At 50.0% G+C, this 27,598-nt stretch overlaps 1 protein-coding gene across 2 annotated transcripts; it reads right to left on the reverse strand.

The window, feature by feature from the left end:
* Positions 1-521: 521 nt before the first annotated feature.
* CPD (carboxypeptidase D) lies at positions 522-27,471 on the reverse strand. 2 transcript variants are annotated; one of them, XM_033004790.2, is made up of 21 exons: positions 26,763-27,471; positions 24,012-24,259; positions 16,064-16,206; positions 15,138-15,307; positions 14,178-14,545; positions 13,570-13,761; positions 12,491-12,658; positions 11,189-11,298; positions 10,665-10,767; positions 10,049-10,191; positions 9,293-9,462; positions 8,380-8,691; positions 6,963-7,158; positions 6,583-6,718; positions 5,614-5,763; positions 5,099-5,194; positions 4,942-5,006; positions 4,664-4,795; positions 4,091-4,276; positions 3,677-3,776; positions 522-2,997 (listed from the first exon to the last, which is right to left on the reverse strand). In XM_033004790.2, exons 1-21 carry the CDS (start codon positions 27,434-27,436, stop codon positions 2,771-2,773), a joined length of 4,089 nt encoding a protein of 1,362 aa, XP_032860681.2. In that variant the 5' UTR covers positions 27,437-27,471; the 3' UTR covers positions 522-2,770. The 2 variants fall into 2 exon arrangements, with proteins under 2 accessions (XP_032860681.2, XP_032860682.2); XM_033004791.2 differs by lacking the exons at positions 24,012-24,259; positions 26,763-27,471 and adding an exon at positions 17,727-17,797.
* Between the last annotated feature and the right edge of the window lie 127 nt (positions 27,472-27,598).

Consider the following 27,598-nt stretch of genomic DNA (forward strand, 5'->3'; position numbering starts at 1 on the left):
ATTTGAAGGCACAGTGCACGGGCCGACACACTCCAGGGACAAGCGCCCGCGGGGGGACCGGCTCCTTGCCAGAAGTGGCTGGAGGACACCGCGGCTGGATGGATGGATGGAAAGACAGACAGGCTGAGGGCGAGGGGAGGCCGCTCCTGCCTTCCCCCCACTGGCACCCCGCAGCCCCGGCGCTTACTCGCTGCGGCACAGAGTGCAGAGCGAGAGCCAGACACCCCCACCCGGGCCTGGCGTGTGGAAAAAAGTCTCACACGTTTGGCCAAACATCTCAAACCCACTCACCTTAAAAATATGGACCTACCCCAAGCTAATTGCAAAACGCGCTCTTGGAGGGAAAGGGCCAGTTTCTAACAAGACTTGCTGCTAGTGGGACAAAGCAAGGCCAGCGCCGTCCCTTACCTGGTGCCACAGAAAACAAGCCCAAACAGAGCTCCAAGAGCCATTTACAAACTCAACTTCAATATAAAACCCCAGCTGTGTCTCTTGTTAAAGCCCTCAGAAGCAGTAAAAAGTGGAGATTAGCCAGGTTTATTAACACTATTGTGTGCTGGTGTGCTGCAGCCCATTACACAGGGAAGAGGGTCACGGTCCAGGACTGAAGCCCAACCCCAGCTCAGCACCATGAACTGGGAGCAGGCAGAGGTGTTCATGGCTCCTGCACAACAGAGGCAACAAGAGCAGCTCTTTCACACCACAGTGATGTGGGACTGGAGCATGGGGAGTGCTCAGCCTCTCCTCCTTGTTCCCAGCACACTTCCCCAGCCAGATCTTACCATGTTTTTTGTAATAAATTCCCCACAGAACAGGGAAGAAGGTATACTGGTGTCTAAGGGTTATCTTTCTCCCTCCAGATCGCTAAACACAATCAGCTGAGATGATGAGCGTGGCAGCATGGCCACAGGCATGTGGTTCTAGAAGGGCATCTACCCCACACAGAGGTGAGGAACAGTTTCTTCCCCAGTGACATGGCCCAGCAGCTTTCAACAATGTTCCCTCACAGACCAGGCCAGAGCCCGGCAGAACAGACCCCAGCATAGATGTCGGTGCAAACAGGCCCCCCCCCGCCATAGACACCACGTGCAGGTTTCACTAGTGGACCTCCCCAGGCTGCTGGAGAACAGATCAGCCCAGGGCAAACTAGGTGCCCAAGACGTTGCTCCTGTACCCCAGAGCTCCAGTCAGTGGGGCAAGAATTAAAAAAGAAAATGAGCAGCAGGAAAATAAGTGCCTATTCTAACCCCAGCCTTCTGCCCAGAAAGCACAGGAACATCAGATATGCATAAAGACTTTGGAAATCAAACATTGCAGCCATTCTTTCCTTCTGGATACTCCTTCTATTCCTCACAAATCTCCAGTGTCTTTGGAGATGCACACTGCAGCTCCTCTTTCTAACTTCCTGCCAAGAGCTACAAAACAGAATTTGGCCACTTCTCCCATCTCCTCCAGCACAGCCGTTCAGCCCTTCCCCACGCCCTGCACCCAGCCCCCGCAGCAGCAGACACACAAGCAGGTGGAGCTCTTGCTGCATACTTCAGGGATGCTGTAGTAGCAGAACAGAGACAAGCCAGCAGGCTAATTCGATGCCTACCATCACCAGAACTTGATGAGAGTGTGTTTCCAAAGTGCTCTGATCACTGATCACTAAATGGCATTAGATGGACAATGGCAAATGGTACAGCTTTTCTTCAAAATTTATGAGTGAAGTTGAGCCATGGATACTCCCACGACCTCTCCTTGCTGCTCCAATAACGCCCAAATACAAAGCAGTGGTCAGATTTCACTGTTTCCTCCTGAATAGTGGTTGACTTGAGGAAAACTGATCAGGTGGAGGAGTAACTGATCGCTTTTCTGCAGTATCCACCATAACCAGTTTATCCATTTGCTTAGAACAACTGTCAGTTGCTCCTTCAGACACTCTGCTGTGGTAACACTAACACGAAACCCCAAAGGCCAAGTCTAATGCACAAACAAAAATCAACCAGGGGTGAAGGGGATAAAGTTTCTTTCTCCCCCAGAAGTCAGGAACAGCAGTACCACAGAGCTGTCAGAGTTCACAGAAGCTCTGGCATTTGCTCCTTCCTCCAGCTCACATCAAGAATGAATGTTATCTCCCCTAGCTTTCAGGATGCCAAGTCACTACCTGGAACTAGCAACACATTAGAGGTACTCCACAACCACTGCAGATCATAGCAGGCCACAGCATCTCATGGTGGGAAAAAGCTCCAGGGGAGCAGCTGAAAACCAAGGGATTTTTTTTGTTTGTTTGTTTGTTTTTTTTTTTTTTCCAAGGGCTGCTCTGCAGAATGTGGAGTAAAGTGAAGGATCTGGCTTCCCCCCAAGAACAGAGTGGAAAACATGAAATCAAAACAGGTAGAGAAGCTGCTGTGGAGCATTGTAACTATGACTCCATGCAGGTCTTGGGGCACTTCCCCACCATCTGCTCACTGTGTTGAGATGCTGGGGAAGTGCTAGGAACTCTGCTGGCCACCCTGTTAAGTTGCCTTTCAAACAACATCATGTGAACCTCCACATCTTGACCCACAAGTGTATCAAGCCATGTCCTTAGCCCAAACACAGCCTCCAACACCCTCTGATTTGCATGTGATTAGGAACAAAGCAAACAGTAGAGGGAAGTTGAGAGCTACCACCCACACCTCTGGAGGACACATCCTGCAAGCTAACGTTTCAAAACTGAACCACAGGGCTCGTCCCCCGCCACCGGCTCTGGTCCATGGGAACCTCCTTTCCTGCCTGGGAGGTGTCAGTGTTTGCTGGAGTACAATGTTTCTTCTTCAGTGTCTGTTTCATCCTGGAATTCATGGCTCAGGAGAGACTTCTTTGAGCCAGTGGACATCATGCGGATTTCGTCCTCATAATCATCATGGTGCTGCCGAAGGCGGTGGAAGCCATCCTTGTGTCTGTTGGACTTAATTGAGCAGACACACCAGATGATACAGGCAGTGAGGACCAGAGCAGACATACTTGCACCTGCCAGAGAGAAGACATTAAAATTAATGCCACGTTCCCCCACCCCAGGGGCTTCTAGGCTTGCCACCACCTCTCCTCCCTTCTACAGTCACAACCACGTTCCCTGCTTTGGTGTGACCCTGCTCCTTCCTCCTAGGCCACAGAAGACATGCCATGCAGGAAAACTGCTCCCAGAGTAGCACTGTAATAGCTTTATTTTCTGTGCTCACAATCTAGGATAGCATCACTGAGCTCCTCTGCCGACCACTGGGTATAAACTCTAGCCTCCCCACCAGCTGCCAGCTCAACAAAAAAAATTTTAAAAAATTAAAAATCTCTTAATGCTTACCTGGTGCCACACCACTCAAAGAAACCCTGGGGAAGAAGCAAGATCTCCTAGCTCTCAGCATTACATACAAACAGGCTCTCCCCATTCCAGGCATCTCAAAAACCATTCTGGACCCTTCAGACCCCTGAAACACCCTCTACTCCCTCCCTCGCTCCCATCTGCTATCCCAGCATCACCAGATCCAAGGGTTGTTGGACCAGTTTGCAAGGACAAGAATGTGTTCAGAAGAGAAAGAAGAGATAGCTTAAGTCTGCAAGCTGCTTTTCCGGTTCAGTGAAGAGAAGGGTCATTGTCAGTATGAATTGGTACAGAAAGCAAAGCTCAGAGCTTTGATCAAAAGTGTCATTTTACCTGCAACAGTTACAACCAGCTCCCTTGGCAGACCAAATATCCTGTTTTCTGTATCAAATACAATGAACACAGAGCTGGGTGCATCATGACGTACAAAGACCTGCAGAAAGATACAAGAGTTCACGCTGTCTCAAAGCTTGCACCTCTGTCAGATGTCTAGACAAAAGAGATACTTGATGACCAGGGCAAGACCGGGCAAATGCCAAAAACAAGTGCTATGCAGAGAAAAGCTACTACCCAAAACAACCCTGCCGTGCTGGGAAATTCTTCTCCATCTAGTATACCAAGGCAGGAAACAGCTACCCTGGGCACATAATCAGCAGCTAAACACAGCCAACTAGGCAGAGCCCAGATAGGGATGCCTTTACAGGACAGGGAGCAGAGGGAAAATCTCCACCACAGACATTCACGTACCTTGACATGCTTCTGCTGGTATCCGTCGGCTATTGCATTGATGTTATGCAAACCTGGAGCCAAGAGCACATGGAAATAGCCACCTTCTTTAGTATAGACCCTCAAACCTTCATTAAGAATAATGGTAGCTTTAGAAATTGCCTTGCCACTCTTGTCTTGGACAAACCCATGGACTCCCTTATGAACCTGAAATAAAGCATTGCAAACACTTCACGTTCGCATCCAAGTGTATGACACATTTGTAACTAAAATAGCATCTAATCTTCCCCTCAAAATACAGCCCATTCTCCATCCCGATCCTCATAATAAAAGTGTGCAATACTGCCAGGATTGCTCAGCCCACTGTGAGGCAACACAGCACAGATATTTAACTCTCATGTCAACACATTTCCTGGTCACTTGCTGCCTCTGTTCAATCCATTCCTCATACAGTCTAAATTATGACCATCTGTAATGACACAGCACCAGCAAAACCACAAAGACTCTCCATACTGCTCTCTTCCTCTCCCCCTCCCCATATGGCCCACTACCTTCACTCTTTGCCAGAATTTCCTCCCACAGACTGTGGCTCACCTCCACAAGCATGCTAAGGAGAGATTTCCTGTGGTCTGCCCACAGGCCAGGAAGCTGTCCTGCACTCGGGAAGTAACAGCAGCTGGTATAAACAGTGATCTCAGGACAATGACCAAACGTAACACTGAAATCCTGCAAAAACCAAAAACCACAGTTACAACAGAGGTGGTATTTAAAAAAGCTTTGCAAAGTGCAGCTGGAGGTGGGGAAGTTTTGCCCACATATCAGAACAAATATTGTTTAGCAGAGATGGAAAGCCTTGTGCGGTGATGAAGTACCTTCATACTTCCCAAGTGACTGTGCCATTCAGAGCCACGGATCACACCGCCAGGAATATTCTCATCTGTGAGACCAAGAGCACAGCTGTCAGATCCACTCCAGGCAGTGGCTAGCACAAGCTGATGGGGGGGATTAAAGGATTCAACCAAAACATACCTGACTTATTTGGACAGCCTGGCTGGCCCAAGTGCATCAGCGGATGGTTGTTTGCATATAGGGATGCCAAATGCTTCAGTGTTTCTTTGTTCTCCACTACAGAGAGAGAAGTGAGACTGTGAGTGCAACTCCTATTCACTGGAGGGGCAGGTTCCCATTCTAACCCCATGATCCTGTATTAAAGTGACACACATTGTTTCACAGGCATTCCAGACTTCCTCTAACACTGAGGGATGGTATCAAAAGTAGACTTTATACTGGCTTTGGCAGAGGAAACTTTGAAATACTGTTGTAGGAACAGAAATGGTAAGTGTTCTGATCCCTAGCTGAATCCTGTGAGGTTCCGTAGCTTTACTTAACAGACTGTCAACTCCACATACAAAAGGCTGAGCACAAAAGGAGGCTACAGAACACCACCCGAGCAAAAACCTCTTACACTGTGTGGTCACATGAACTTCTGCAGAGAAAGCCCAAGGGTAACTGTGTGTGCAGAGCCCTGGAGGAGTTGTTCATACCTGACTGAACTGGCTTGTCATACGGGTAAGTGACAAGCAGAGATCCTCCATCCAGCGCAACAGAGAGGCTGAAATCCTGCTTCAATATCAAGTTCTCTATGATGGCTTTGGTCTCAGGCTCTCGTGTCCCCAGGTACCTGGAGTAATTGCCTGTAAATCAGAACAACAAACAGAAAAGGGAATTGACAACAGTTTCTTCTGCTATTTGAGAGCCAGCAGAAGTACACTCTTTGTTTTTGTCTGAAGTTTAAGTCTGCTGCATGTATTAAAAGCTATTTGTTAGATCTCAGCAGATGCACCTGACAGATCAAGTAAAGCACCTATTTCACACTACCCGTGGGGGGAATTAATCAGCAAAGCTAAACAAATGTGACACATCACTATTTCCCCAAGCTATTTACTTTTGTAATGCAGAGGGTATTTCATGTGTGTTTGCTCTCCTCAATGTCACCAAACTGACATTTTCTTAAGAAAGCATTTTGGATGATCCCAGCTAAACCTGGCCAGGGAGAACACTTCATTCCCAGGAAGGGTGGGCATAGCCGTGATACAGTGCTATGGATACAGCAGGCAGTTACACGGAAACCAGAAAAGCAAGAAGAGAGAAGACTGTTTCTGGGAAGCATGAAGAGAGAGCATTTTGCAGAAATCGCGTGTTAAAAGAAATCAGTTAACAGGAAAAATACATTAGGTGTTTTCCAACCTCTAGACTATTCTTGAAGAATTCTGCTTTGGCTTTTCCTTGCAAATAAGAGACTGTACATTACCACCTGTAAGAGGGATCCAAGCTTTGGAAGCTTCCCAGCAGCTGTGCTACCCGGGCTCCAGGGCAGAAGCGCTGCTCTCTCGACACCTAGACCCAGTACCCAAACAATTACGCCCAACCCCAGAGCAGCTAGCAGAAGATTTCTACAGCAGCCTGTATTTCTACAGGGACACTACACATCACTTTGCTCTAGTTTGCTTTACTTGTAAAGTCTGTGTCCAGATCTCTGCCATGAGCATTAGTCTGGCCTATCTTCGATGTGCAGCCTCTCTCTTGCGCTATCTCGCGTCCATCTGGATTCAGGGAAGGCACAATCACAATCCGTGTTCGGTCAATCAGCTGAACAAAAGGAGGAGAAACAGTACATGAAATGCAATTAGTAGGGTTAATTCTCTGTACATCTCATTTGCCTGGGTGTCATTCAAGGAACTGCAGTTAGAGGTTCCTACTTGCCCCATGAATCTTACGATACCTCCCCATTATGAACGGGATCACTGCAAGCACACAAGCATCTCCCAGTAGCACTGACTCCTCAGGATATAGCTGTAAGGCTCCAAGATGGTCCCTTGCACTGGCGCCTCACCTTTGTAACAGCAGTGTTCTTCTTGTAGTTCATGCAAAGAAATTCTGCCAGTGCCAGGAGCAGCTCTGTACCAACAGGAGCATTTCCGTGAATACCAGCAACAAAGCGGATCTTTGGCTCCTCAGGCTCAGACTGGTTGGGCTTGTTGGAGATTTCAAGGGACCAGATCTGACGGAACTCGACGCTCTGACCCAAACTGCCAAGAGATGAGAAACTGGAGCGTCAGCCCAGGAACAGAGCTGCACCCCTAGCCTGACCTTGTGGAGAAATCCCAGCGTGGAAAGGAACTGCTGCCAACCTCCATGAGGAGGCTGCAAAGACAAGTAGCAGACAAAACATAATCACAAGTGCAGATTTGCAGCAGCACTGAACTGAATTCACTATGAAAGCAAGCATCTGTGTAAGAACATATCCACGTATCCAGGTCCAGATGTACAGGACACCAAATGCTCCATATATCTCTATATAGTCTATGACATCACGACAAAATTGGAACTGCTAGATGCCTCTGTGCTTCCCATATCATGTTGTGGGTTTTTTCCTACAGAGCAGGATACATCTGGACATCAAACTAATCTATAAAGCACCCCGTGTAGAGGACAAAAGCAGGCTTATTTCCAGTAATGCAGAAGTTATTGCTACAGTCAGGCCATTAAGTTAGCAAACTGAATGCAAGCAAAGCAGGGAACACAATCGGGGCTGATGCAACTGGAAGGACAATAGGGGCTACAGATCAGAAAAGCAGCCTTGGCACAGGCAGGGACGGCACATGAGCACGTTGTGCCTGGTAACAACAAGCAAACGAGATCCTGGGACAAAGAGATTTGTGCTTTCTGAAGCTGACAGAGGGTAAGCACTACAGGACACAAAGAAAAGCGGAGAACTGCAGCAGCTGGTCTCCTGCAGGAGGGCAGAGACCTTGGCTCAGGGCAAGCTAACTCAAACATGTCTCATACAACTGAATTAAAATCTGAAGGCAGACAATCCTAAAAGGTCATCTGAGATTCGTAAGTCAAATTTGATCACTTTTGCTGGGGACTCATTGGCAGGGTGGATGTCAGAAAGGATTTAGAAAAGGGAGGACATAGCATAGAACAGAGGTATTTGCAGAACCTTGGGGTATCAATGCTGAGAATCTCACCAGACCCAGGCACTCCTGGGGAACTGACAGCACCCCAGGTTTAAGTCAGTAAAACAGTGTCTCAGGAAAAGGCACACGGATACATCTGTGAGTCCCTGCAGAATGTTCTGCCACCATGCCCTGACATGTGGGGCTCCCTTGAACTCAGAGACCACGGGGAACGGACGGGATGAGCTCCCCATCTCTGCACTGCATTTATGGCTCATTATTTCACTACTTCCCTACCACAGGCTGCTGCTCAGAGAGGAGCTGAGCACTGCTGCTTTGAGTTTTCACCTGGTGAGATTTGTGATGTGTGGGTAGTTCAGATAGAGGCCTCGGAGGAACTCGGAGAGGTCCTTGTAAGGGCGGTATCGGTAAGGAGAGACATTCCCCGAGGAGGTAAGCAGGAGGCGCTCCAGGCCATTCTCAGCAGAGAGGTCTTTGATTAGGGTCTCAAACTCCTTCTCGGTGGGGTCGCTGGTGTCTGGGGTGTTCAAGACTGGCACCTTCCCTTCCTCCACTTTGATGTCTGTCCGTGAAAGCGTGAAGTTGACTTGCACCCCACCTTTGTTGCCAACTTCCACCACCTTGGTGACTGGATCATACCTACCCAGGGAAGAGAAGGCACAAGGGAACATCAGGGGTTCAAGGCCTCACGCAACAAGCCACTCTCCCTCCTGACTAGACACTCACACGGGACTGCTATCGCTCCTCAGCCAAAAGTGAGGAGCATAAAAACAAAGAGCAAGAACACTTCAAAGGGACGTGGGAATGGCAGGAAGACAGGGAGCAGCTCAGGGCCCAACGTGGCACTGAGCTGCTTTTGGCTCAGGTGTTGCAGGGTTACGTGGCAGACTGGCAGGCCAACAAGTCAGGCTGCTTTAACACAGAGGTTTTGGCAGCGGTTGAAGTGGTGAAGTCATCTATCTCTGCGGGCAGCTGCCTGCAAGAGAATTTCCCCTAAAGACATTGAGTTATCAACTGCTTCCCCACACCACCTCCAAACAAGGGAACATTTGGATCGTACATGGGCACCAGGTGAGCAGTCTTTGACATCAGGGTAGCATCGCATTGCTAACTCTGCACAAGCCGGAGGGCAGGAGAAACGCCCTTGCCTACATCTGCTGTAGGCAGAAGCGATGGCACTACTCCTGACTGGGAAAGTCAGTCGTGCAGCTGTTTGCTCCTTGTGCCATGGCTTGCTCACCCTCGGGCAGATGCTGTGATTTTGTACGTCCCCTGGACCAAGAGGCGCCAGTAGTCTCCATCCTTGTAGGTGGTCACCGGGTGGTTGATGTCGGCAACGCTGATGGTGGCGTTGAGAATTCCCCTTCCGTCCGTGGCATCCAGCACGAATCCCCAGACACCGCGGTGAACCTGCGCACAGACCGGGAGCCCTGCTGAGCACCAGCCCTCGCTCTGCCTCCCACCCCACCCAGCGCTGTGGGATCCCACCAGCTCCCAGCCCAGGAGGTTCAGCATTCCCAAAGGAGCAACGTGATCCAAAAGGCTTCAGGTTAGACTGGCCACCAGGTGACATGGACAAAGATCACCTGAGGAGTACAATGAGCAATTGTTTGGCTCAGGGTGCCACCACGGCCCTCTTGGCTCCACACCTTTGTTTGCACGTCCCAGGTGTGCAGTGCTACCACCAGCCCTGACTCAGATGGGAGCAGCACAGAAAGGCCACTCCAGCCTTGGGAAAACCAATGTAGTGGTAAACAGCAAGCCCACACCTGCATCACCTGGCTGCTGTTTCCATATAGACTGCTGGTATGTTGGGAAGGAGGGGAGAGAAGGAGTCGAGACCTGTTCTGATGGGGATGATTTCTGTGGAGCAGGTACCCAGGCTGGTCAGTAAGCAGCACTCGCTTCAGCCCGCAGATTAGCCTGTTCATCCTGGGATGTCTAATGTCAACCTGAGAGGCAGCTCACACGACTGCTTGGGGTCAAATTGTCTCACCTGTTTCATGAACTGGAGGAGAGATCGGCGGTTCTGCTCCCAGTACTTTGGTAGCTCCTCAGCTTTGGGATATTTCACACAGCCCAACTCAATGGTCACTTCAAAGCAGTTCGTATTTAAGTAATTCCAGTCTTGCATCCCACCTACAACAGGAATGTAAAAAAAGTTTTGACAAGGTCTCCTGAAGGCAATTGTACCACAGTTCAAAAAAAAAAAAAAAAAAATCATGTAGTAGAGAAAGATGTAGTACAAACTACAGTATGCATTTTACAGCTGAGGAAAGAAGGCTTTTACACAGGGCAAGATTCAGGCTTCAAAGGGATGCCAAAATAGCAGACAAATAACCATCCTTCTTGTAAATACCTTTCATGCTAATATACTGCTGTAAAATTTTATGAAACCATTTTGCTAATAGCCAGAAAAACTACACTATAAATTCCTTCCCCCAGGAATAACTTTATCTGGGTACGTTATTTAAGAGGTTATAAAAGAAACCTGAGTCCCAGTCATCTGGGCTGACTAATGCAGAATTTGTTACTGATCAGATGAAATTCTTTAAGCTGCACATGCATTAACTTGAAGGTAAACAGTGCAAGAGATTTAATGTCTACTTTACCTGGAACGTTGTACCACTGAGCCCCATTAGTGATGCCATGTGGGAAGTACTCAGTGGGATACATATCCTTACAAGGGCTTCCCTGATACATCTTTGTATTTTCCTAAAAAACAAGATGCAACATGTGAAGCTGAGTCTGCACTCTACAGCCACTGGCTCTTTTGTTGTTACCAAACACAGAGGTTCATGTAGACATATGTTCTGTGCTGTAGCCATACAAGACTGCACCCACACCCAACCCCAGCCCACAGACATCCTTGCTCTCCTCCTGGCCCGTGTACAGAATTTTCTACCACCTTTCAGGGTGTTGGGCCCCGTGCCTGCACAGAGCTCCTCCTACAGCACCTGCAGGCAGAACATGCTGGGCATCCACTCATGGAACACCAGTGTCCCTCAGGGCCCTTCTGCTCTGCCTGCAACACCAGGCACCCACAGCACCTGCACCCTCCACTACCAGCCGCTCAGGAGGTTCCCGACAGCATCAGGATTTAACCCAGCAGGATGTTTTCCCATTAGAGCTTTACCTTGGAGTAGGAGAGCGCCAGCTGCTGAAACACAGCATCATCTGGGGATTTACTGTATATGGCTATTCCTTGTTCATCATCATCAAAGGGGTAATTAACCACCAGAGAACCTGCAGGGGAAACAAGCTTTGACTCGTACTTGCGTACTTTCCAAGTGATCCCTCAGCCTAATAGGGGATGTTTTTCTTTTTCTCCAAAGAGTGCCAAGCCTTCTGTTTCTGAAGACTTGGCATTAAACAAAGCATTAAGCCCAGTGGCTAGAAGAGACAACAAAAGTACAGGAAGAGATAAGACCACACCCAGTTGGGAAGGTGAACCCACGCCAGGACACATCAAAGGTTTGGCTCTGACACGCAGGAGGGATGAGCACAACCACATAACAATCCCCTTCACAGAGAGGAAAGCAAGGGGAGGAATTTTGTAGAACGTGCACGGTGCCCTTGGCCCAACTGCTGTAGTTTTTCATCCTTTTGGAGTTTATTGCAAGCACTGACAGATTATAACATCTTAGGCTTACTGGAGCTTTCCCAAAGCAAGTTGTACTAATAGCACTGTGGAACCCCAGACACCGCCGCTGCTGGAGAGCTGCCAGCTCCCTTGTACCCACACATGGTACTTCTGCACTACAAAAATTAAACACGGGAGCACAAAGCAACCACCTGCAAGTTACCACAGCTACAAGACAGCAGACAAACTGTCTAGGGAAGAAGCTGTAATACAGAGACTTAATTTAGATCACTCCAAAAAGATAATTAAATTACAGCAAATTTCATATTTCCACCATGTGATTGAAGGCAGGGAACCCTCAGGATTACACCTTGTTCCCTTCACTTTATAAATACTACAAAGCCTTTAACAGCCGCAGCACTAGATCACATTCCCAGACTCAGCTGCTGAGCAACCGCTGACGAGAGAGTCCATCCCCATGGCCCAGTGGACAGCGTGCTAGCTACTCCCCCACACATGTGCTCCCTTCAGAGAAGGCGTTGGAATCCAGCAGCCTCTTCAACTCCCTGCAAACGTGCTTGGGGACATGGCTTTCACCCTCTGTTTCCAGCTTCTGATCCATCTTCCAGCAGCACAAACCAAAGGGTTGATTTACTCCTTGTTTGTGTAGCCCCTCTGCAAACGGCCTTACTCCTGCTGCAGGGACCTGGCTGCCTTCCCTCCTGCTGTTTCACAGCAAGGCCAAGGGCAGAGAGCTCTCCTCAGTGCACACCTAGAACACTGCGGAGATACCCCTGCAAACTCCCATCTCTCGAGCCTCAGTGAAGGGGAAGGAGCTCGGTTTTGCTGCCATACCTCCGTGCAGGTTGGCCGAGAGCACAAACGGGTAAGTCTTTAACCAGGTCATGACAGCGAGGGTTTCTGGCTGTGGAGGGTCTGCCACGTGGAAGAACTGATCTGGGAAGTTTCGGTTCAGGTCGTAGTTGTTGCTGTTGTTTCTGCCAACGGTACCTCCTCTGTCTCCTGAAAATTAAACATGTGTTCAAGCTTGTGCCCAGTGCAATCTCCCACTTCAGTGCAGGGGCTTCATCCTCTTAACTACGGAGTTTACAACTATCAATTAATGGAAAACAGCAGAGAGCACAACAGTGCCAGGCTTCCTACACCCCAGAGCCATGGGACCCCCCCACACTCCTTCAGCAACATGCCTGCTCTGTGCACACCGAGGGCCCTTTCAGCGGGTGTTTGCACAGGTTCTCAGTGCCAGTCAGACCACAGCTAGCAGAAAGGCAGCGAACCATGAGCAATCCCAGCAGCCGGATGTCACGGCCGCAGAAATCTCAGAGCTCACCTTCTCAAACCAGCCAGACAAGTTCTTTGTTACAACCAAGCAGAGCTCTGCTTCCAGAAAATCATTCTGGACAGACTTCATTCTGCCAATCTGCAAGAGCCACGCAGTTTTAAGGACTTCCATGAAGGATGTTTTTGCCAATTTCAACATCACAATAGAAGTCTGTATTATCCTTGGACAAGTGCTCTGCAGACAGCCTGTCTCCCACATCACATGTTACTAAGAGCAGGGACCAAAGCACAGCAAGTGTGAGCTGTGTCAAAGGAATGTCTTTTTTTTTAAATAAGCCTTGGGATAGCCACAAACCATAAGGGGACCCAAACAGGGGCAGCATATAGCACTGCTGAAGTGTAAGAGCTCTCTCTCTCTCCATGCTTCAAGCATCAGTTGACCACTCACATCCGGCAGCGTGGGGTCCACCCACTCATCCCACAGCACACACCAAGTCCTCTCCCAACTTTCCTGGCTGGAGAGCACTTCTGCTCCAGCAAGGCTTCCAGATTTCTCAGAGAGGTAGTGTGAACCCAAAGGCTTGTTCTCAGAGCTAATAACCTCACAGATGTTTCAACACAGACAGTGATACCTTCCTGGGACTTCTCATAGCCATCAGGGTTCATGGATGGCATGATGTGGATCCGTGTGCTCCGGACCAGGTCAGTCACTTCAGGATCCATGTCAAAGTTCTTGCAGAGGTACTCGATGAGGTTCAGAAGAAGCTCTCGACCCACAACTTCATTTCCATGCATGTTACCAATGTACTTGAACTCCGGCTCACCTGCATACACACAGCCATGACGAGACAATTATAACCACTTACAGTAAAGCGTGGAGACATACTGCCAGCCTGAGCATTGCTCTCTCAGGCCTTTCTGCAGGGCTGGGGGGCGTTTACCTAAAATTTACCCTGCTGCTTCCACACCACCAAAAAGAATGAATATTGTTTCAGGGAAGCCCCTTTGTTCTGCCGTCCCCAGAGCTGCAGGACCAGTATAGATGTCCCCAGCAATGTTCTTTAACTCAGACTAGTGCCACCCACTGCACCTCGTCTTTTTACAAAGGATACTGCAAGGAGCTTCCTAGTCCCTCTTTCAGATAGGTGCCAGCTTAAATTACTTTTTGCCCTGCCCACTGAGCCTCCTAAAGCAAACGGACTGTCACTAGTGCCTCTCTAAAAAGGATTTCCCATGTTACCTGCTTCATGGATGCCAGGGTTGTCAGAGATCTCCATTACATAAAGCTCCCGCAGCTCCACCGACTTGCCCACGGAGTACAGTCGGGTTATGTTGGGGTACAAGTTGGCGTAGCGCCGGAGAAAGATCTCCATGTCTGAGAAGTGATGGTGGCGGAAGTCCACGGGCTGGATGGGTTGGTGGAGAGAAGGTGGGCTTGGGGCCTCTGCCTGCACAGGAGTGGGGGTGACGGTAGAGACAGGAGCAGGCGTTGCTGTGAACTGCGTGACGTTAAGAGCTGGTGGCATTACAGTTGGTTGCAAGGAGAAATCCACTTCTGTTGCAGCTCCCTCCTTCACCTCAATGTTCTCTCTGGTCACTGGTGTGTAACTGTGGGAAAAAAACAAGTGGCTTCAGCAAGGAGGCTCTGCAGAACAGAGGCCAAAACCCCCTGCAGCCTCCCCTTAACATCCCACTGCATTTGGGCTGGGAACAACTATGTGAGAGATTCACCAGCAAACAACCTGACAGGACTCATCCCACTGGCACCGGACCCAACTACGCTGCTGTCCTTGCTGTGTCACAGAAGCACAAGTTCCTGTTTACAGACTCACGGAGAAAGAAGCCACAGGCATATCACAGGGCTAGCCTAGGGGCAAGCTGTGTGTTCACACCCAGACTTGAGGCAACAGAAGCTCTTACTGGGGAGACCCTAATCCACTTTCTCCCTTTGCTCGAAAAGTAATATGCAGGTTGATACAAGCAATCAAACAAAGGTGACAGAAATGCTGTGCACCCAACAGCACCCTGCTGCAGCAGGGCATGAGGTGAACAAACACAGCTGCAGCTCTAAGCTGGAGTCCTTTACTGCTGCAGCTTCTGACCAAGCCCCTTAAATACACCAGATGCTTTGCAGGAAGAAATCAAGTGAAGGAACATGAGCAGCTGGCAATGTGGACGCAGGCTGCCACAAAGACATTACCCCATTACAACTGCAGTCACGTTGTAGGTCCCGGGCACGAGCAGTCGGTGGTAATCGCCAAATTTTCCCGCTGTGATGTTATGAGCAATATTGGCAACAACAATGGTCGCGTTCTCCAGGCCAGCTCCGGTGACTGCATCCCTGACAAATCCTTTCACACCGATGTGGACCTGAAGAAAACAATACAAGAGCCTGGCTGAAGACAGGCAACATCAGAGGAACCATATCCTCAGCCAGCAATATCCCCCTGCCCTTCCCCAAAAGCAGCAGACCAGGACAGCTGCCAGGCAAAGACACCCCGTGGCCCACGATTCAGGCAGTGCTTAGCCAGCTGGCAAGGACACGAATTTCAGCACACACAGGGGAAGGCAGCAAGATTTCAGGATTGATTCTCCCCAACAAATCCCCTAATTCACCAACATGGGCACATAACAATATGAACATAGCAGAGCTACAGGTCATACTGAGAAGCAAAATGCAGCTGCGTCCCTTCCCAGCCTAACTGTCACCTACTCAACTCTCACATGGGTATCTGGAGACAGCCTGGCAGAGGACTCTGCAAGCCAAGGTCTCAGCAGCGTCAGAGCTTTCGACCATCACTGGAGGTTCATGGCACTGAAGCCATGCAGGCACTCTGCATTACTTAGTGAAGCCTGCACTGATCAGTCCCTCTGTTTAACACTTCGCCCCACGAGGCCCCTCTGAGTAGAGCTCTGCTATCCTGAAGGATGTGGGAACTGTGGCAGAACCACAGAGATTACACAGCAGCTTTGTAGCCACCGACCTCTGCACAGCAACTGCAGCAGTTGTGTTACCACATGCAGCAAACAAAGCCACAAGAGCAACTGAACACGGTGCTCTCAGCCCACTGTGGACACGGGGGTTTCACAGCTGCTGCCCCCATGCCCCATCCCAGCCCACATTACCTTCTCAATGAAAGCAAGGAGAGAGTCTCGGTTGTTCTCCCACTCCTGCTGAAGCTCAGAAGCTGGTGGGTATTTGCAGCAGGACAGCTCCAACGTGATCTCAAAGCAGTTGGCCCACACGTAGTTGTAATCCTGCATCCCACCTGAGAAAAGGAGGCAGACACACGTCCTATGAGCAAAACACAGACATCCTGCCACAGGATGCACTTTTTTCCCTGTCCTTCAATCCCCCCATGGCATCTCACCACAATTCTGTCCTAGCTCCAGAGCGAACAACCTAAGGAGAAAAGTCAGACCAGGCCACAGTGGGAGCCTGTGCTGGGGAAGACTGAGCTCTGTTTCTCCCAGCAGCCAGCACACTGGGCCATTCAGATCAGCCACAGACAGTTCAAAGATGACAGTCCCTTCGGTCTCACTGCTCTGTCAGCTGAACTGGGCAGCACAGCACTTGGAAATTCATACAGGTTCACTTTACTGAGAAGACATTTTCCAGACGCTACAAATCCAGTGTGCTGCTGAATCCTTCCCTGTACATTCCAAGCTACCTTTAGATTTGTGAGGTCTTCCCGCAAGAGAAGTTACTCCACCCAAAATGAGCTGCAGCCGTCTGATACAAAGAAGCACACCAGACTATCAACCTGGGAGGTGGCAGTTTGAATCTGCAGGCTGAAATCAGTTTCTAGGAGCAAACACCTGTTACCCCAAAAAACTCTTAGCAAAACTAGACCAGAGCAATGCTTCCCCCTCCCTACATCCTCAGCTGGACTTTCGAACTCCTTATCTGAAGGTCTCCATGTACTTGATATGTAGAGCAGCCCAGGCAGAAAGTCAGACAAGGTCTGACACAGTGACAGCATGCAGTGAACTGCAGCAAGTCACCTTCAGGAAACTCTCCTCTTGATTTGGAAGGGCAGTGATGCCTCCCTCACCGATGAGGACTCCTGCAACCCCAGAGCAGCCAGGTCCTGCAAGAGGAGAAGAGGACACAGACTTGTCCACCTGAGAAACTCCAACCAGGAAACTTGCTCTTTTCCCTGCGCCCTGCAGCCAAGTCATCAGCATCCTCCCACATTTCCTATTTAAGGCAGCAGTCTCAATCAATTTAAGGATGTTGCAGCACCTGGGGACAGCTTCCTAGTTCAGTGTTAAACCAGTCAAACCTCTGTGAGCACCAGAAAACAGGAACACTGAGCCGTTTCCCAGTACTAAGCTCATCTTGCTATTCTTGCCCTTCAGAGAAACCACGGGCACTGCTACAAATCAAAAAGGCCACCTTGTTCCAGCAAGTGTCCTGACCTCATTTGCTGAAGTTTACCTTCAGCCCTCAGCAAGCAAACCTGTTTCTCAAACAAGAATGAATCATGTACCAGCAGGACTTGAGATCTGCAGGTATCAACACTCATGACCTGGAGCTCAGACTTCAGCATGCTGCTGAAGACTGCAAATGTTCAGCCCTCTAAACATCTGTGGGAGCTTTCCATAATAAAAAGGACATTCCAAAAACACCTCAAGTCTGTGAAACAGGTTTCAGAGTCACCCTGACAAATCCCACCACGTGACTGTAGCCAGATACGATGGCCACATGAGAGGATCATTACCACCAGCACCAAATCAGGCAGTTGTGTCAGTAGAGAAAACACACCACGCTAAGTTTTATGCATACCGATGATATCTTCTGGGTTTCACAACCTTATTCAGTTACAATCCAAGGCAGACTGGCGTGCCACGGCCTTGGCCACCACTTCCTAGACAGCTCCATCCCAACCTGCGCAGCAGCACCTGCGACCACTCAGCCTGGGCTCCACGCACCGACGGAACGTCTCCCACCAGTGTCCGCTGGACACAGGGACACAGGCAGTGGGCCTCTTCTGGACGAGCTGAGGAAGTCAAAGTGGCTCTCAGAAGCCCATCTGTCACGGAACAGCTATACATTTCCTCGGTAGCAGGCAGATGCAAACTTCGGGAGGAATGAAAGCAGAAGACAGCCTGTGGCACGTCATGGCACCAGCCTGCACAGCCGCAGAGGCCAGTCTGTAAGAAATGCATACTTTGTACTCCCAATCCTTTGCTTTGCCCACCGAAGTGCTACATTAGCGCTATGCTAATAAACCTCACTTGCTCTGAGTAGTTTCCTAATCGTTCACAAGCTCCTTCACAAGCGAGGGACCCTCTGGGGTGCTGGCCAATTAACCTGCCAGAATGGATCAATACCATGATGCAAATGCACTACCTGGGATTTGCAGAGGCTGTGTTAATGCATGGCCAGGAAAAGCTTTCCGCAGCACTTCACCAAGCAGAGGAGGCTTATAATAAATATTAGTGGCTGTGAGCGTTCACTGTCCCAAAAGGTCAGGGACTGTGGCTCTGAATTCAGCAGCCTCACCACACTCGGGTAAAGCAGAAATGGACTGATGGCATGAAGTAGGATTCAGAACAGACCCCTGGGAAGATGTGTGGGATGGTACCACAACAAAAATGTCCCAGTTCCTCTCAATTCTTCTGGGAGCCTGCTGCTAAGGGAACATGAAGCTTTTATTGTAACAAATCAAATGTCCCTTGCTGCCAGAAAGAGCATTGCAGCTTTGTGCATGGGTTGAGATCAAAACAGGAAAGAGACTTGTCTGCCCAGCACAAGGAGCCAAAAAGTGTTTGAGGACTTTAAAACTCTCAAACTCAGTTCCAGAGGTTATAGGAACAAGGCCTGCGAATCTGACACATACTCAGTTCTATTCAGCTCCTGTTACCAGGCTCAGAAAAGCAACCCACAGCAGGCTGCTCCCTCACCAGTAAACACCATGCAGAGTGAAACAATTTGCCAGCCTATAACCATCTGTTCATAGCAGGACGCTAATGCATTTGAAAACATCCATACGTAAACCAGAGCCATTATGAAGCATATTTAGTGCTTCATCTGCCATTCAAGCAAATTTAGGACAGATGCTCACCCATAATAGAGCAGCAACGGACTAAATTAGAGCTTGCTACATCAATTTCAGTAAAACTGTCTCTTTGAGAAAGTAGTCCATTGCATACTTGAAAATTTGGATTGTATCCACTGCACATATTTGGCCTTCACATGGCCCTGTTGCAGAGCAGGGCAGTTATTTTTACAGCATATGGAATTACGTATTTTTCCATATACCATCTGCACAGTCTCTCCTGGCTATGAAGAAGATCTGGAAGTATAAAGAGAGACCTGTACACTGCCTACCAGTAGCAGAGCAGAGCAGAGAAAGCACACCCAAGGCAGAAGACTGTCAGACTACAGAGCTTCTACTCTACCTGTCTGTTTGGGTAATATCTGGGATAACTTGCTGGATTTATTCCAGCATTTTTTAATCACAGGGTGTCTTTTAGCCCACACTGCATAAAGCTTCAGCCACCCCATGAAGCATCATACCTATTTTACCAGTGAGGAAATCAAAGCAAAAATGAGCAGCTTATAGTCACAGCAAGTCAGTCCTTGGCTGGCAGGAGGCCACAAAAATGCTCAGAACAAACACCTCTCGTGCTCTGTCCCACTCCTTGAGCATCAAGACTGCACTTCAGGCAAGGATCCCAGACCTCTTGCAGCACAAGTGCTGCAGAGTTCACGCTGACAAGCACAGCTCTGCTCCCTGCCAAGCTCAAACCAGGCAGGCAAGCAGGAGAATGCAGCTCTCAAGACTCAAGCCCGCGGATCCAGATACCATAAATAACACCACGTGCCACAAGAAGCCTTCCAGGCCAGTCAGGAAGGACTCTTATTTTCAAACTGCACTATGCAGAAACCTCTCTAATGCCAGCTCTCAGTGGAGCAGATATTAGGAGATAAGAGACCTGCAGCTAAGTTAAACAGAAATGGTCGTGTCTGCTCTGCAGAGAGAGTAAATGACACCAAGGAAGCTAGAGACGCGATTAAATACGTGGCACTAGTTGCTTACTCTGTGGACAGAACCAATTGTCTCTTAGCATGAGACCGGGTGAGCACCAGCAGCAGCACCAAAGAGGCAGAGGAACGTTTTGGTCCATTAGTCTGCAAACATTAAAACTCAGAGGAGGTGAGGTTGGGGCCTCCAACTCCCGCAGCTGCAGCACATAGCCCAGAACAGCACAGCCCTGCAGCCTTCCCCGGGCTCTCTCAAAGAGGGCAGAGCCTTCCCAAGAGCTGCACCACCACAGCACTGCCCAGCAGTTCATGTGAGACAGGAAAAATGGCATCAGACCCTTGAACCATCAAGCCAACACTTTTCTCAAGAAGAAAGAAAAAATTGCAGTAAGAATTTTATGAAAGCGCTTACAAACACATAAGGGCAGCTAATTGTGCATATCCCAGAAAGACATGGCTGAAAACTTCTACCAGGGCTCGTGCTGTGCAACTGCCTTCTGTCATGCCCAGGAAACAGAGGCCACCACAGTGATGCCACAAGCACCCACTGTTCTCAGCACTCATTTTAATTGCTCTGAGTCTGATGCCACTAAAGCTGTTCGGAAGCTCAGTGTGGCTAATAACCACACTCAAAACAACCTAGTAAGCACACACATAACCCAAATCCACTTTCAACATGAGAAGTGCCTTCCGGTAGACACCAGAAACACCTCAAACACTTGGACATCAAAGATTCAAACTAGCTAGGAAAATAACTTTTAGGAAGGAACTGCAAGTAATTACAAGACCTTCCAAGGCTGCCCGCAACATACCCTAGTGAACATTACACTGAATTCAGTTTCTGAACTGGCCTCTACAAAATCAGGGCATGCCCTTCCCACATATAAGACTTAAGCCATTTGTTAACCACTTTCCAAGCATCACCAAGACCATACACCAGCCCAGAGTTGCACCTATTTTCTTGATATGAACCAGCCACTTGGTAGTTAAAACTCCCAGAAGTTAAAAAGGAAGGAAGAATAAGAGTATGTACAACAGAGATAGCCTCTAAAAAGCATCCCAGTCACAGACGTGCCTATCTATAGCAGCTGGAATGCAGAAGCCAAATTCAGCTGTCTGGCAGAGAGCCATCTTCCTCTGTGCACACTTGACCTTAACAATTACTCCAATGGTTTGTACTTGCCACCTCGGTTTGACACACATAAGAGGTTGTTTGCAAACTCAAACGAAAGTTAATGGGGTCTGGCACCAGCATAAACCTGGACTGGTAACTCTGGGACGACAAATCCTGTGGCAGTTTGCTTTCCAGCATGTTTGATTTCACATGATAAAACGTGGCAGGAAAATTTCCACCTGTTGAGACATTATGTTCTCATTTCTTTGTTTTTCCTGGCTTTGGTTCTCTTGGAGCCTACAGTCTCTCCTGGCACAACCTGATCCACAGGCCACAAGTGTGTGCCCCACATCGTTCACAGAACCGTGTGCTCTGGTCATCTCCAGAGCTCATCCCAGCCCTGGGAGCTCCCACAGCTTACTGGGATTTCCCCAGCCTCATTTTACAGCACATTTAAACTCTGCAATCACTGGGAAAGACCTCCTGGTCTGAGTACAAGCCTCAGCAGCCCTTGGCACAGAGCTGAGCAAGTCAGATGACTCAATACAGCCACCGTGGTGATTTTGCCACTTCTGTCACGCAGTGCATACAACTGACTCCCCTTTGCCTGGTCTTCATCCACCACTAAAAATAAATGTTAACTACTAAAACCCTAAAGGGACACAGTAACTTCACACAACATCAAAATACACATGTAGCAGCCTCCACAGCATCTGTCAGTTCACCCGTGCTCTTCCCTGGATGTCAGCTCCCATGGGTTACACTTTACATGAACTCCTCAGCCTGGGAGGTGCTCTGAAGGCTGCCATCACCCTCCACGTGTGCATCTTTAGCAGCAACAAGACATAAATTACTGCTTAGGGGAAAGACCACACAGGTGCCAGTGGCTCCTGTCTGCAACCTCAGCAACGCTCCATTCTCAGCGTGAGCATTGGTGCATGCTCCCTGGAATCTCTACCCGCAAATTGCCTACAGTTGTCACAGCACAAGGGTTTCATTTCCACAGAGGCTGAGTGCTGGAGGCTATTGGACACAATATAAACCACAGCGATGGCAGCACAGAGCAAACTGGTCTTCAGTTCACACCTTGCTATTTCCTGTGAAAGGAAAGTAGGTGAAACTTCTGCTCTGCTCGCTGGCAAGGCGAAGGCAGCCCGAAAGGCTCGTGCACCAGTGCCACAGCTGCTAGGCAGGTATTTCGCATCCCAGCAGGAGGATGAAGAAGTTATCCCTGCAGCAAAAAACGCTGCTCACTGTGGGGCAGAGGAACACAGGACCAAAGCTCTGGAATCACCCTCCCTTCAGAGCACACCCATCCCACTTCATTACAAGGGCAGAAAACCTTAGAGGTGCAGCTAACAAACCTCCTGACTGAGATGTTTGCCGATAACGACTGCCACCAGAACAAGGCAGCACAGATCATCCAGGATATCCTGTTCCCTCATAAGCAAATTCACCAGATTACTCAAACCTTCCTCCTGCTGGACTTTTCACAGCAGCAGAGTGAACCTTGAGCCAGCAAACACCGGGGCTGGTGTGCTCGACAGGGTGGAGGGAAGCAGACAGCTGCTAAAGAGAGAAAACCACATCTTATTTGAACACGACATCTTATTTAACCAGTGAAATCCTGGGGATTTATTCAGCCACTGCTGAAATCACAACTTTCTTTTCCAGCACAGAGGTGGTATGTTCAGGCCCAATAAGGGACCCCTCTCCCTCCTTCCCAAGTAAGGTGGATGCAGGGCTAAGACAGGAGTCAGCTCTGAAGCCGATGTTTCAGAAGGACACTGTCTTATTAGAACTTGCTCCGCTGTAAACTCTGAAGGATAAACAACATTTGATGTCAGTGCTTGCTCAGCACTCCTGCCATCATCCCTCAGCCCTAGCATGAGGGAAAGCAGAGCAGTCTGAGCACAGAAAAGCAACACGGCTTCTTCGGATCATTTATGCAAGGTTTTTGGTGTGTCCTCACCACAGATGTTTCTGCACTGTCTGGGGAGGCCATGGTTGTACAACATCCGCTGAGGGGGCACAGCAATGGTGTAACTTCTAATGACACGGCAAAGATTTCTCTTTCCACCACCCCACAGAGCCTTTTCCACAAGAGCATCCTGTCACATAACCTGTCATTTAAATCCCATTTTCAGCAAACCCAGTGCACACAAAGCAGCACACTGCATGGCTGAGCCAGGCCAGCCACCTCCACACAAGCAGAGTGGTGGCACCAGGAGGTAATTTGCTTATATTCAGATCACATTAAGCAGTTGCATTGGAGGGAGGGATCGGGAGCTCTCCTAGAATCCCCAGCAGACTGAATTTTGGATCCCTTCTAGATCCCACCATGCTAGTGGATGAAAACAGGCCATGCTGATTGCCACCTTCTGCACAGGTCTAACAGCAGAGAAGTTCACAGAAAAGCTGCCTACTCACTTCCAGAGAGAGCAGCTAGGTTATCTCAGACCCCGCATTTAAATAACTTTAGATAGTTTTACAGTAGGCTGTTCTATAATCATTTACAAAATTACAAGTTTGGAGGTTAAAAAAACCCTCACAGAATACTAGCATTGGCTTAGTACATTTAACAATAGTTTCCTTTCTTGTATCAGAATTTACTAACTGTCCAGAGAACCAGCAACAGTTCATCTGGCAAACAAAGCCTCCCACGGGCAGGATAACTCTCCAGCACCTACAGAACCCTCCAGTTTGCTGTCATCTCTTCCCTACAAACATCTCTCAAGCTGTGATTCATCAGGCACTTACTGGTGTGCCTGTGATACCACCTCTCTTCATTTCAAGCTGTTAGAACACATTCAAAGCTAAAAATATCACTTCACTCACCATCCTTTGCTCTGTGATAATCACCACTGGTTTGGATGTCAGTTCTCAGTGGGAGCAAGGAACTATTTCTGTAAGTCACTCTGTTCAGTGAACTAGCAGAGTTAGAGCGATTCACCAGCACAGCTTACCTTCTACATCATACCACTGGGCACCGTTTGTGATACCATCTTGGAAGGTCTCTCCCTCCTCGCCAGGGCAATTGGGTTTGCCAGTTCTCATTATGGGGTGATGTGACGCGTAAGCTTTTGCCAAATATTTGAACACTTCATCATCAGCTGATTTACTGTAGACTCCTGTGAGCTTATGCGTGGGAGAGTCATCATAAGGATAGCTTGCAACCACTGAGCCACCATGCAGGTTGCCAGAGAGTAGAAACCTGGGGTTGAAGAGGAGAAGAAGAAAAAGAAAGAGTCATACTGGAACAATTTCAACAGGAAGCCAGCTACAGCCGCTCAACCAGTTATTCTGCTGCCTTCCCAATAAAAACATGTTCTCGTGAGCCTCCAAACTCTATTTGGGATCAGCGAGGCAAAACATGCCCGCTGGATGAGCTGCCCAGCAGTAACGCTACTTTGGAAAAGGAAGCAATGAGACCCTGCTCCATCAGCCTGGTGCAGGGAGAACACCTGTGGAGCTACAGCTACACCGAGGTTACGTTAACAGACACGTACTCATCCCACACAGAGTTGACTACTGTTGGACAAAAAGATACACTGTCCTGGGAGACATATCCCCTTGTATTACCGGCAGCTTCCAACACAGCGAGCAGGACTGTCAGAGGGTCTGAACAGCGTCCAAGTGGGAGCACAGTGGAAAAGTCAGCAAATTTTTGCAATAAACCAGCTCTCAGGACTGGTTTACTCACTCCCCAAACCAACATCTGGCATTACTGGAGATGAAACAAGATTCTTGCTGCAGCCTAAGACAGAGCCCTCAAACTCCGTAACAGACAAGCAGTGCCCTGTGCATAAAGCGACGTACACAGCTCCTTGTCAAGCTTGGAGCAATACCTGGTATGTACAACAGAGCTGACTCGTATAAATAAAAACTGAATGGGTGACAGAGCTGTTAAAATCCCAAGTCATAAAATATAGCATGGCATGCCCTGTATCACACTAATTTTATCACAGGCAGCATAAGCATTTCAATGAATGCCAAAGGTATCTTTGTTCCTCCTCTTCCCACCAAATACAGCATTGTGGGAAAAAGAACTCCCTTCATTTGGTCAAATGGAATTTAGTTTCTGATCAGAGGTAACATGACCAATAACTTTGCCTTGTTTAAAATAGTGCACACGAATTGCATTACACCCACTATCTCTTTTTTTAATCAAACAGTTCTGTTTACCCATTCATTTTTTTTATCAGTGGTTATGTTAGTCTAACAATTGTACCAGCATTAACTGGCACTGCCAGGCAGAGGGATGCACAAAGCACCACGTTCTTTCTGTTTCACCTTGTCTTACGTGCAGAGCCCACTTCAAACACTTGGGGGGGGAAAAAAAAAATAATATACAAGCCCAAGGTATTGCATGAGTTCCCTAGTAACTAATTTTGAGTTGAACCAAGTCTGAAGGGGTTCTAGTGCAAACTGCTGCATCAGAGAGGTCTTAAAGGATCCTTAGGACAAGCAATTACTGGTGCGGTTCATGAAATTCCTCTAGAGCAATAATCCCCACCGGCATCACCATTCACCAAGTTTTAATAAAGATAGTTCATCCAAACAAATTTTGTTTCCTAAAACTGAGCGAACGTTGTACAATGCCAAACGTTGCGTGCGATGGTTGGATCCAACCAACAGCCCTACAGTGCACCGCCGGCCAGCCCCTCTCCATTTCTCTCTATCCCCATTTTGGGAAGAGGGCCACAGTTTGTTTCAGTGCACTGCTTGTATCCAACCAGACTTTGCGTTCTGGCTTTCTCTGCACAACTTCACACAGTTGGTTGCGCTGAACTTAGAGGTTTGGACCTTCCATGGTTCTTTCAAGAAGAACGCACGGCAAATGAAGAGAGCGCGCCCAGCCCGGCTGCTGTGCTTTCCAGGGCTGCCTCTGGCCCCAGACCGGAGCTGGGCTGCAAAGGTGTCACCTCCCCTCCCGGGCTGCCCCGCTCCGGGCACAGCAGCTTCCCACCATTCACCCCCTTGGAAGGCGAGAGCCTTCAGGGTCAGCGTGGGCTCTTAAGGCTCAGTCCTGCACATTTTGAGAGGAGGACAGACAGTGAAGAGGGCCACAGGAACAGGGCCTGTATTTGGAAATGCTGCTGCACAGAATGTTGTTGCTAAATCCAGGGAATTTTCCATGAAACACAAAGATGGGAGGAAGCCCTGTTCAACACAGCTCTCTGTTAATATGCTTATACACAGACCAGCTACACACTTAACCCCAAGTATTTTAAGCATCCTACAGCTCATGGTTAAAGCATTATCAGCCCCAAGAGCAAGACCTACAGGCAGGCCCAAGAAGAAGCAGACAAGGAGAAGTTTCCAGCTGTGGGCTCCTGGAGAAGGGAGATACGTAGGTGGCCACGGAGGCCGGGAATGCCTGGGTGCGTGCAGGGCACAGGCTGTGCCCAGCTGGGCTAGCGTGGCTCCTCGGCAAGTGCACGGCAAACTGTGGCCACCAAACCGCTCTCCCCAGCACAAGGGTTAGCCGGGTCACTGGGTGCAGGATTTCCCCCAGCTGCGATAAAGGGCCAAGCTTTACCGTGAAAAAAAAAGGGGGGGGGGGCGGGGAATGGCTTTCCCTACCCCCCCAAGCCTTGCTAGGAAGTGCTGGGAAAGGCTGAAAACAGGCTGAAGCCCCCCAGGGAGCGGAGCCGAGGGTCTCTCCGTCCCCGGGAGCGCTGGGGCAGGCGGGGGCCGGGCCGGGCCGCACTCACTTGTTGCGGCGCATCCAGGCGATGAGGGCTTGCACCTCGGGCACGGGCTCCAGGTCGGGCTCGGCGACCCCGAACTGGTCGGGGAAGCTGCGGTTGAGGTCGCGGCCGCGGCTGTTCTCCCGGCCGCCCTCCGCCCTGCCGCCGCCGCAGTCGCCTTCGCGGGCGCGCTCGAAGCCGTCGGGGTTGAGGCTGGGCAGCAGGTACAGGTCGGTGGTGTTGAGCAGGCGGGCGATGCGCGGCTCGCCGCCGGCCCAGCCCCGCACCAGCTCCTGGGCCAGGCGGAGCAGCAGCGGCCGCGCCAGCGGCTCGTCCCCGTGCATGTTCCCCACCAGCTTCACCTGCGGCCGGCCGGGCAGGGCCGCGCCACCGGGCTGCTCGCCGGCCCGCTCCGGCCCCAGCCCCGCCGTCAGGCGCAGCACCCACAGCGGCCGCCCCTCCACCGACTCGCCGATGCTGAAGAGCCGCGCCAGGCCCGGGGGGGCCGCGGCCGCCAGCGCCCGCAGCGCCTCGCCCAGCTCGGCCGAGTGCAGGTACCGCAACGCCTCGCCGGGCGCCGCCGCCGCCGCCGCCGCCGCCTCCGCTTTCTTGATGTGGGCGGCGCGGGCCGGGCCCAGCAGCAGCAGCAGCAGCAGGGCAGAGAGGAGCGGGAGCGACCCCCGCACCGCGCTCGCCATGTCCCCGCCGCGCACCCGGCCTCGCCGCTCCGCGGAGCCGCCGGGCAACGGGAGGAGGCGGCGGGCGGGGGGGGGGGGGGGGGGGAGATGGCCCCGCCCACGGGCGGGCACTCCTTCTGCCGCCCGCCAATGTGCGCCGGGCGGAGGGGGCGGGCCCGCTAG

Source organism: Tyto alba, unplaced genomic scaffold (genome assembly GCF_018691265.1).
Source record: "Tyto alba isolate M040663 unplaced genomic scaffold, T.alba_DEE_v4.0 Super-Scaffold_19, whole genome shotgun sequence".
NCBI classification, from domain to species: Eukaryota; Metazoa; Chordata; class Aves; order Strigiformes; family Tytonidae; genus Tyto; species Tyto alba.

Excerpts from the sequence above, each read along its gene's own strand:
- CPD (XM_033004790.2), bottom strand. The coding sequence starts at position 27,436 with ATGGCGAGCGCGGTGCGGGGGTCGCTCCCGCTCCTCTCTGCCCTGCTG. Across the intron at positions 6,719-6,962 it reads AGAACACTGCTGTTACAAAG|CTGATTGACCGAACACGGAT; the intron begins GTGAGGCGCCAG and ends CCTTTTGTTCAG. Across the intron at positions 5,764-6,582 it reads TCTGGACACAGACTTTACAA|GCAATTACTCCAGGTACCTG; the intron begins GTAAAGCAAACT and ends TCTGATTTACAG.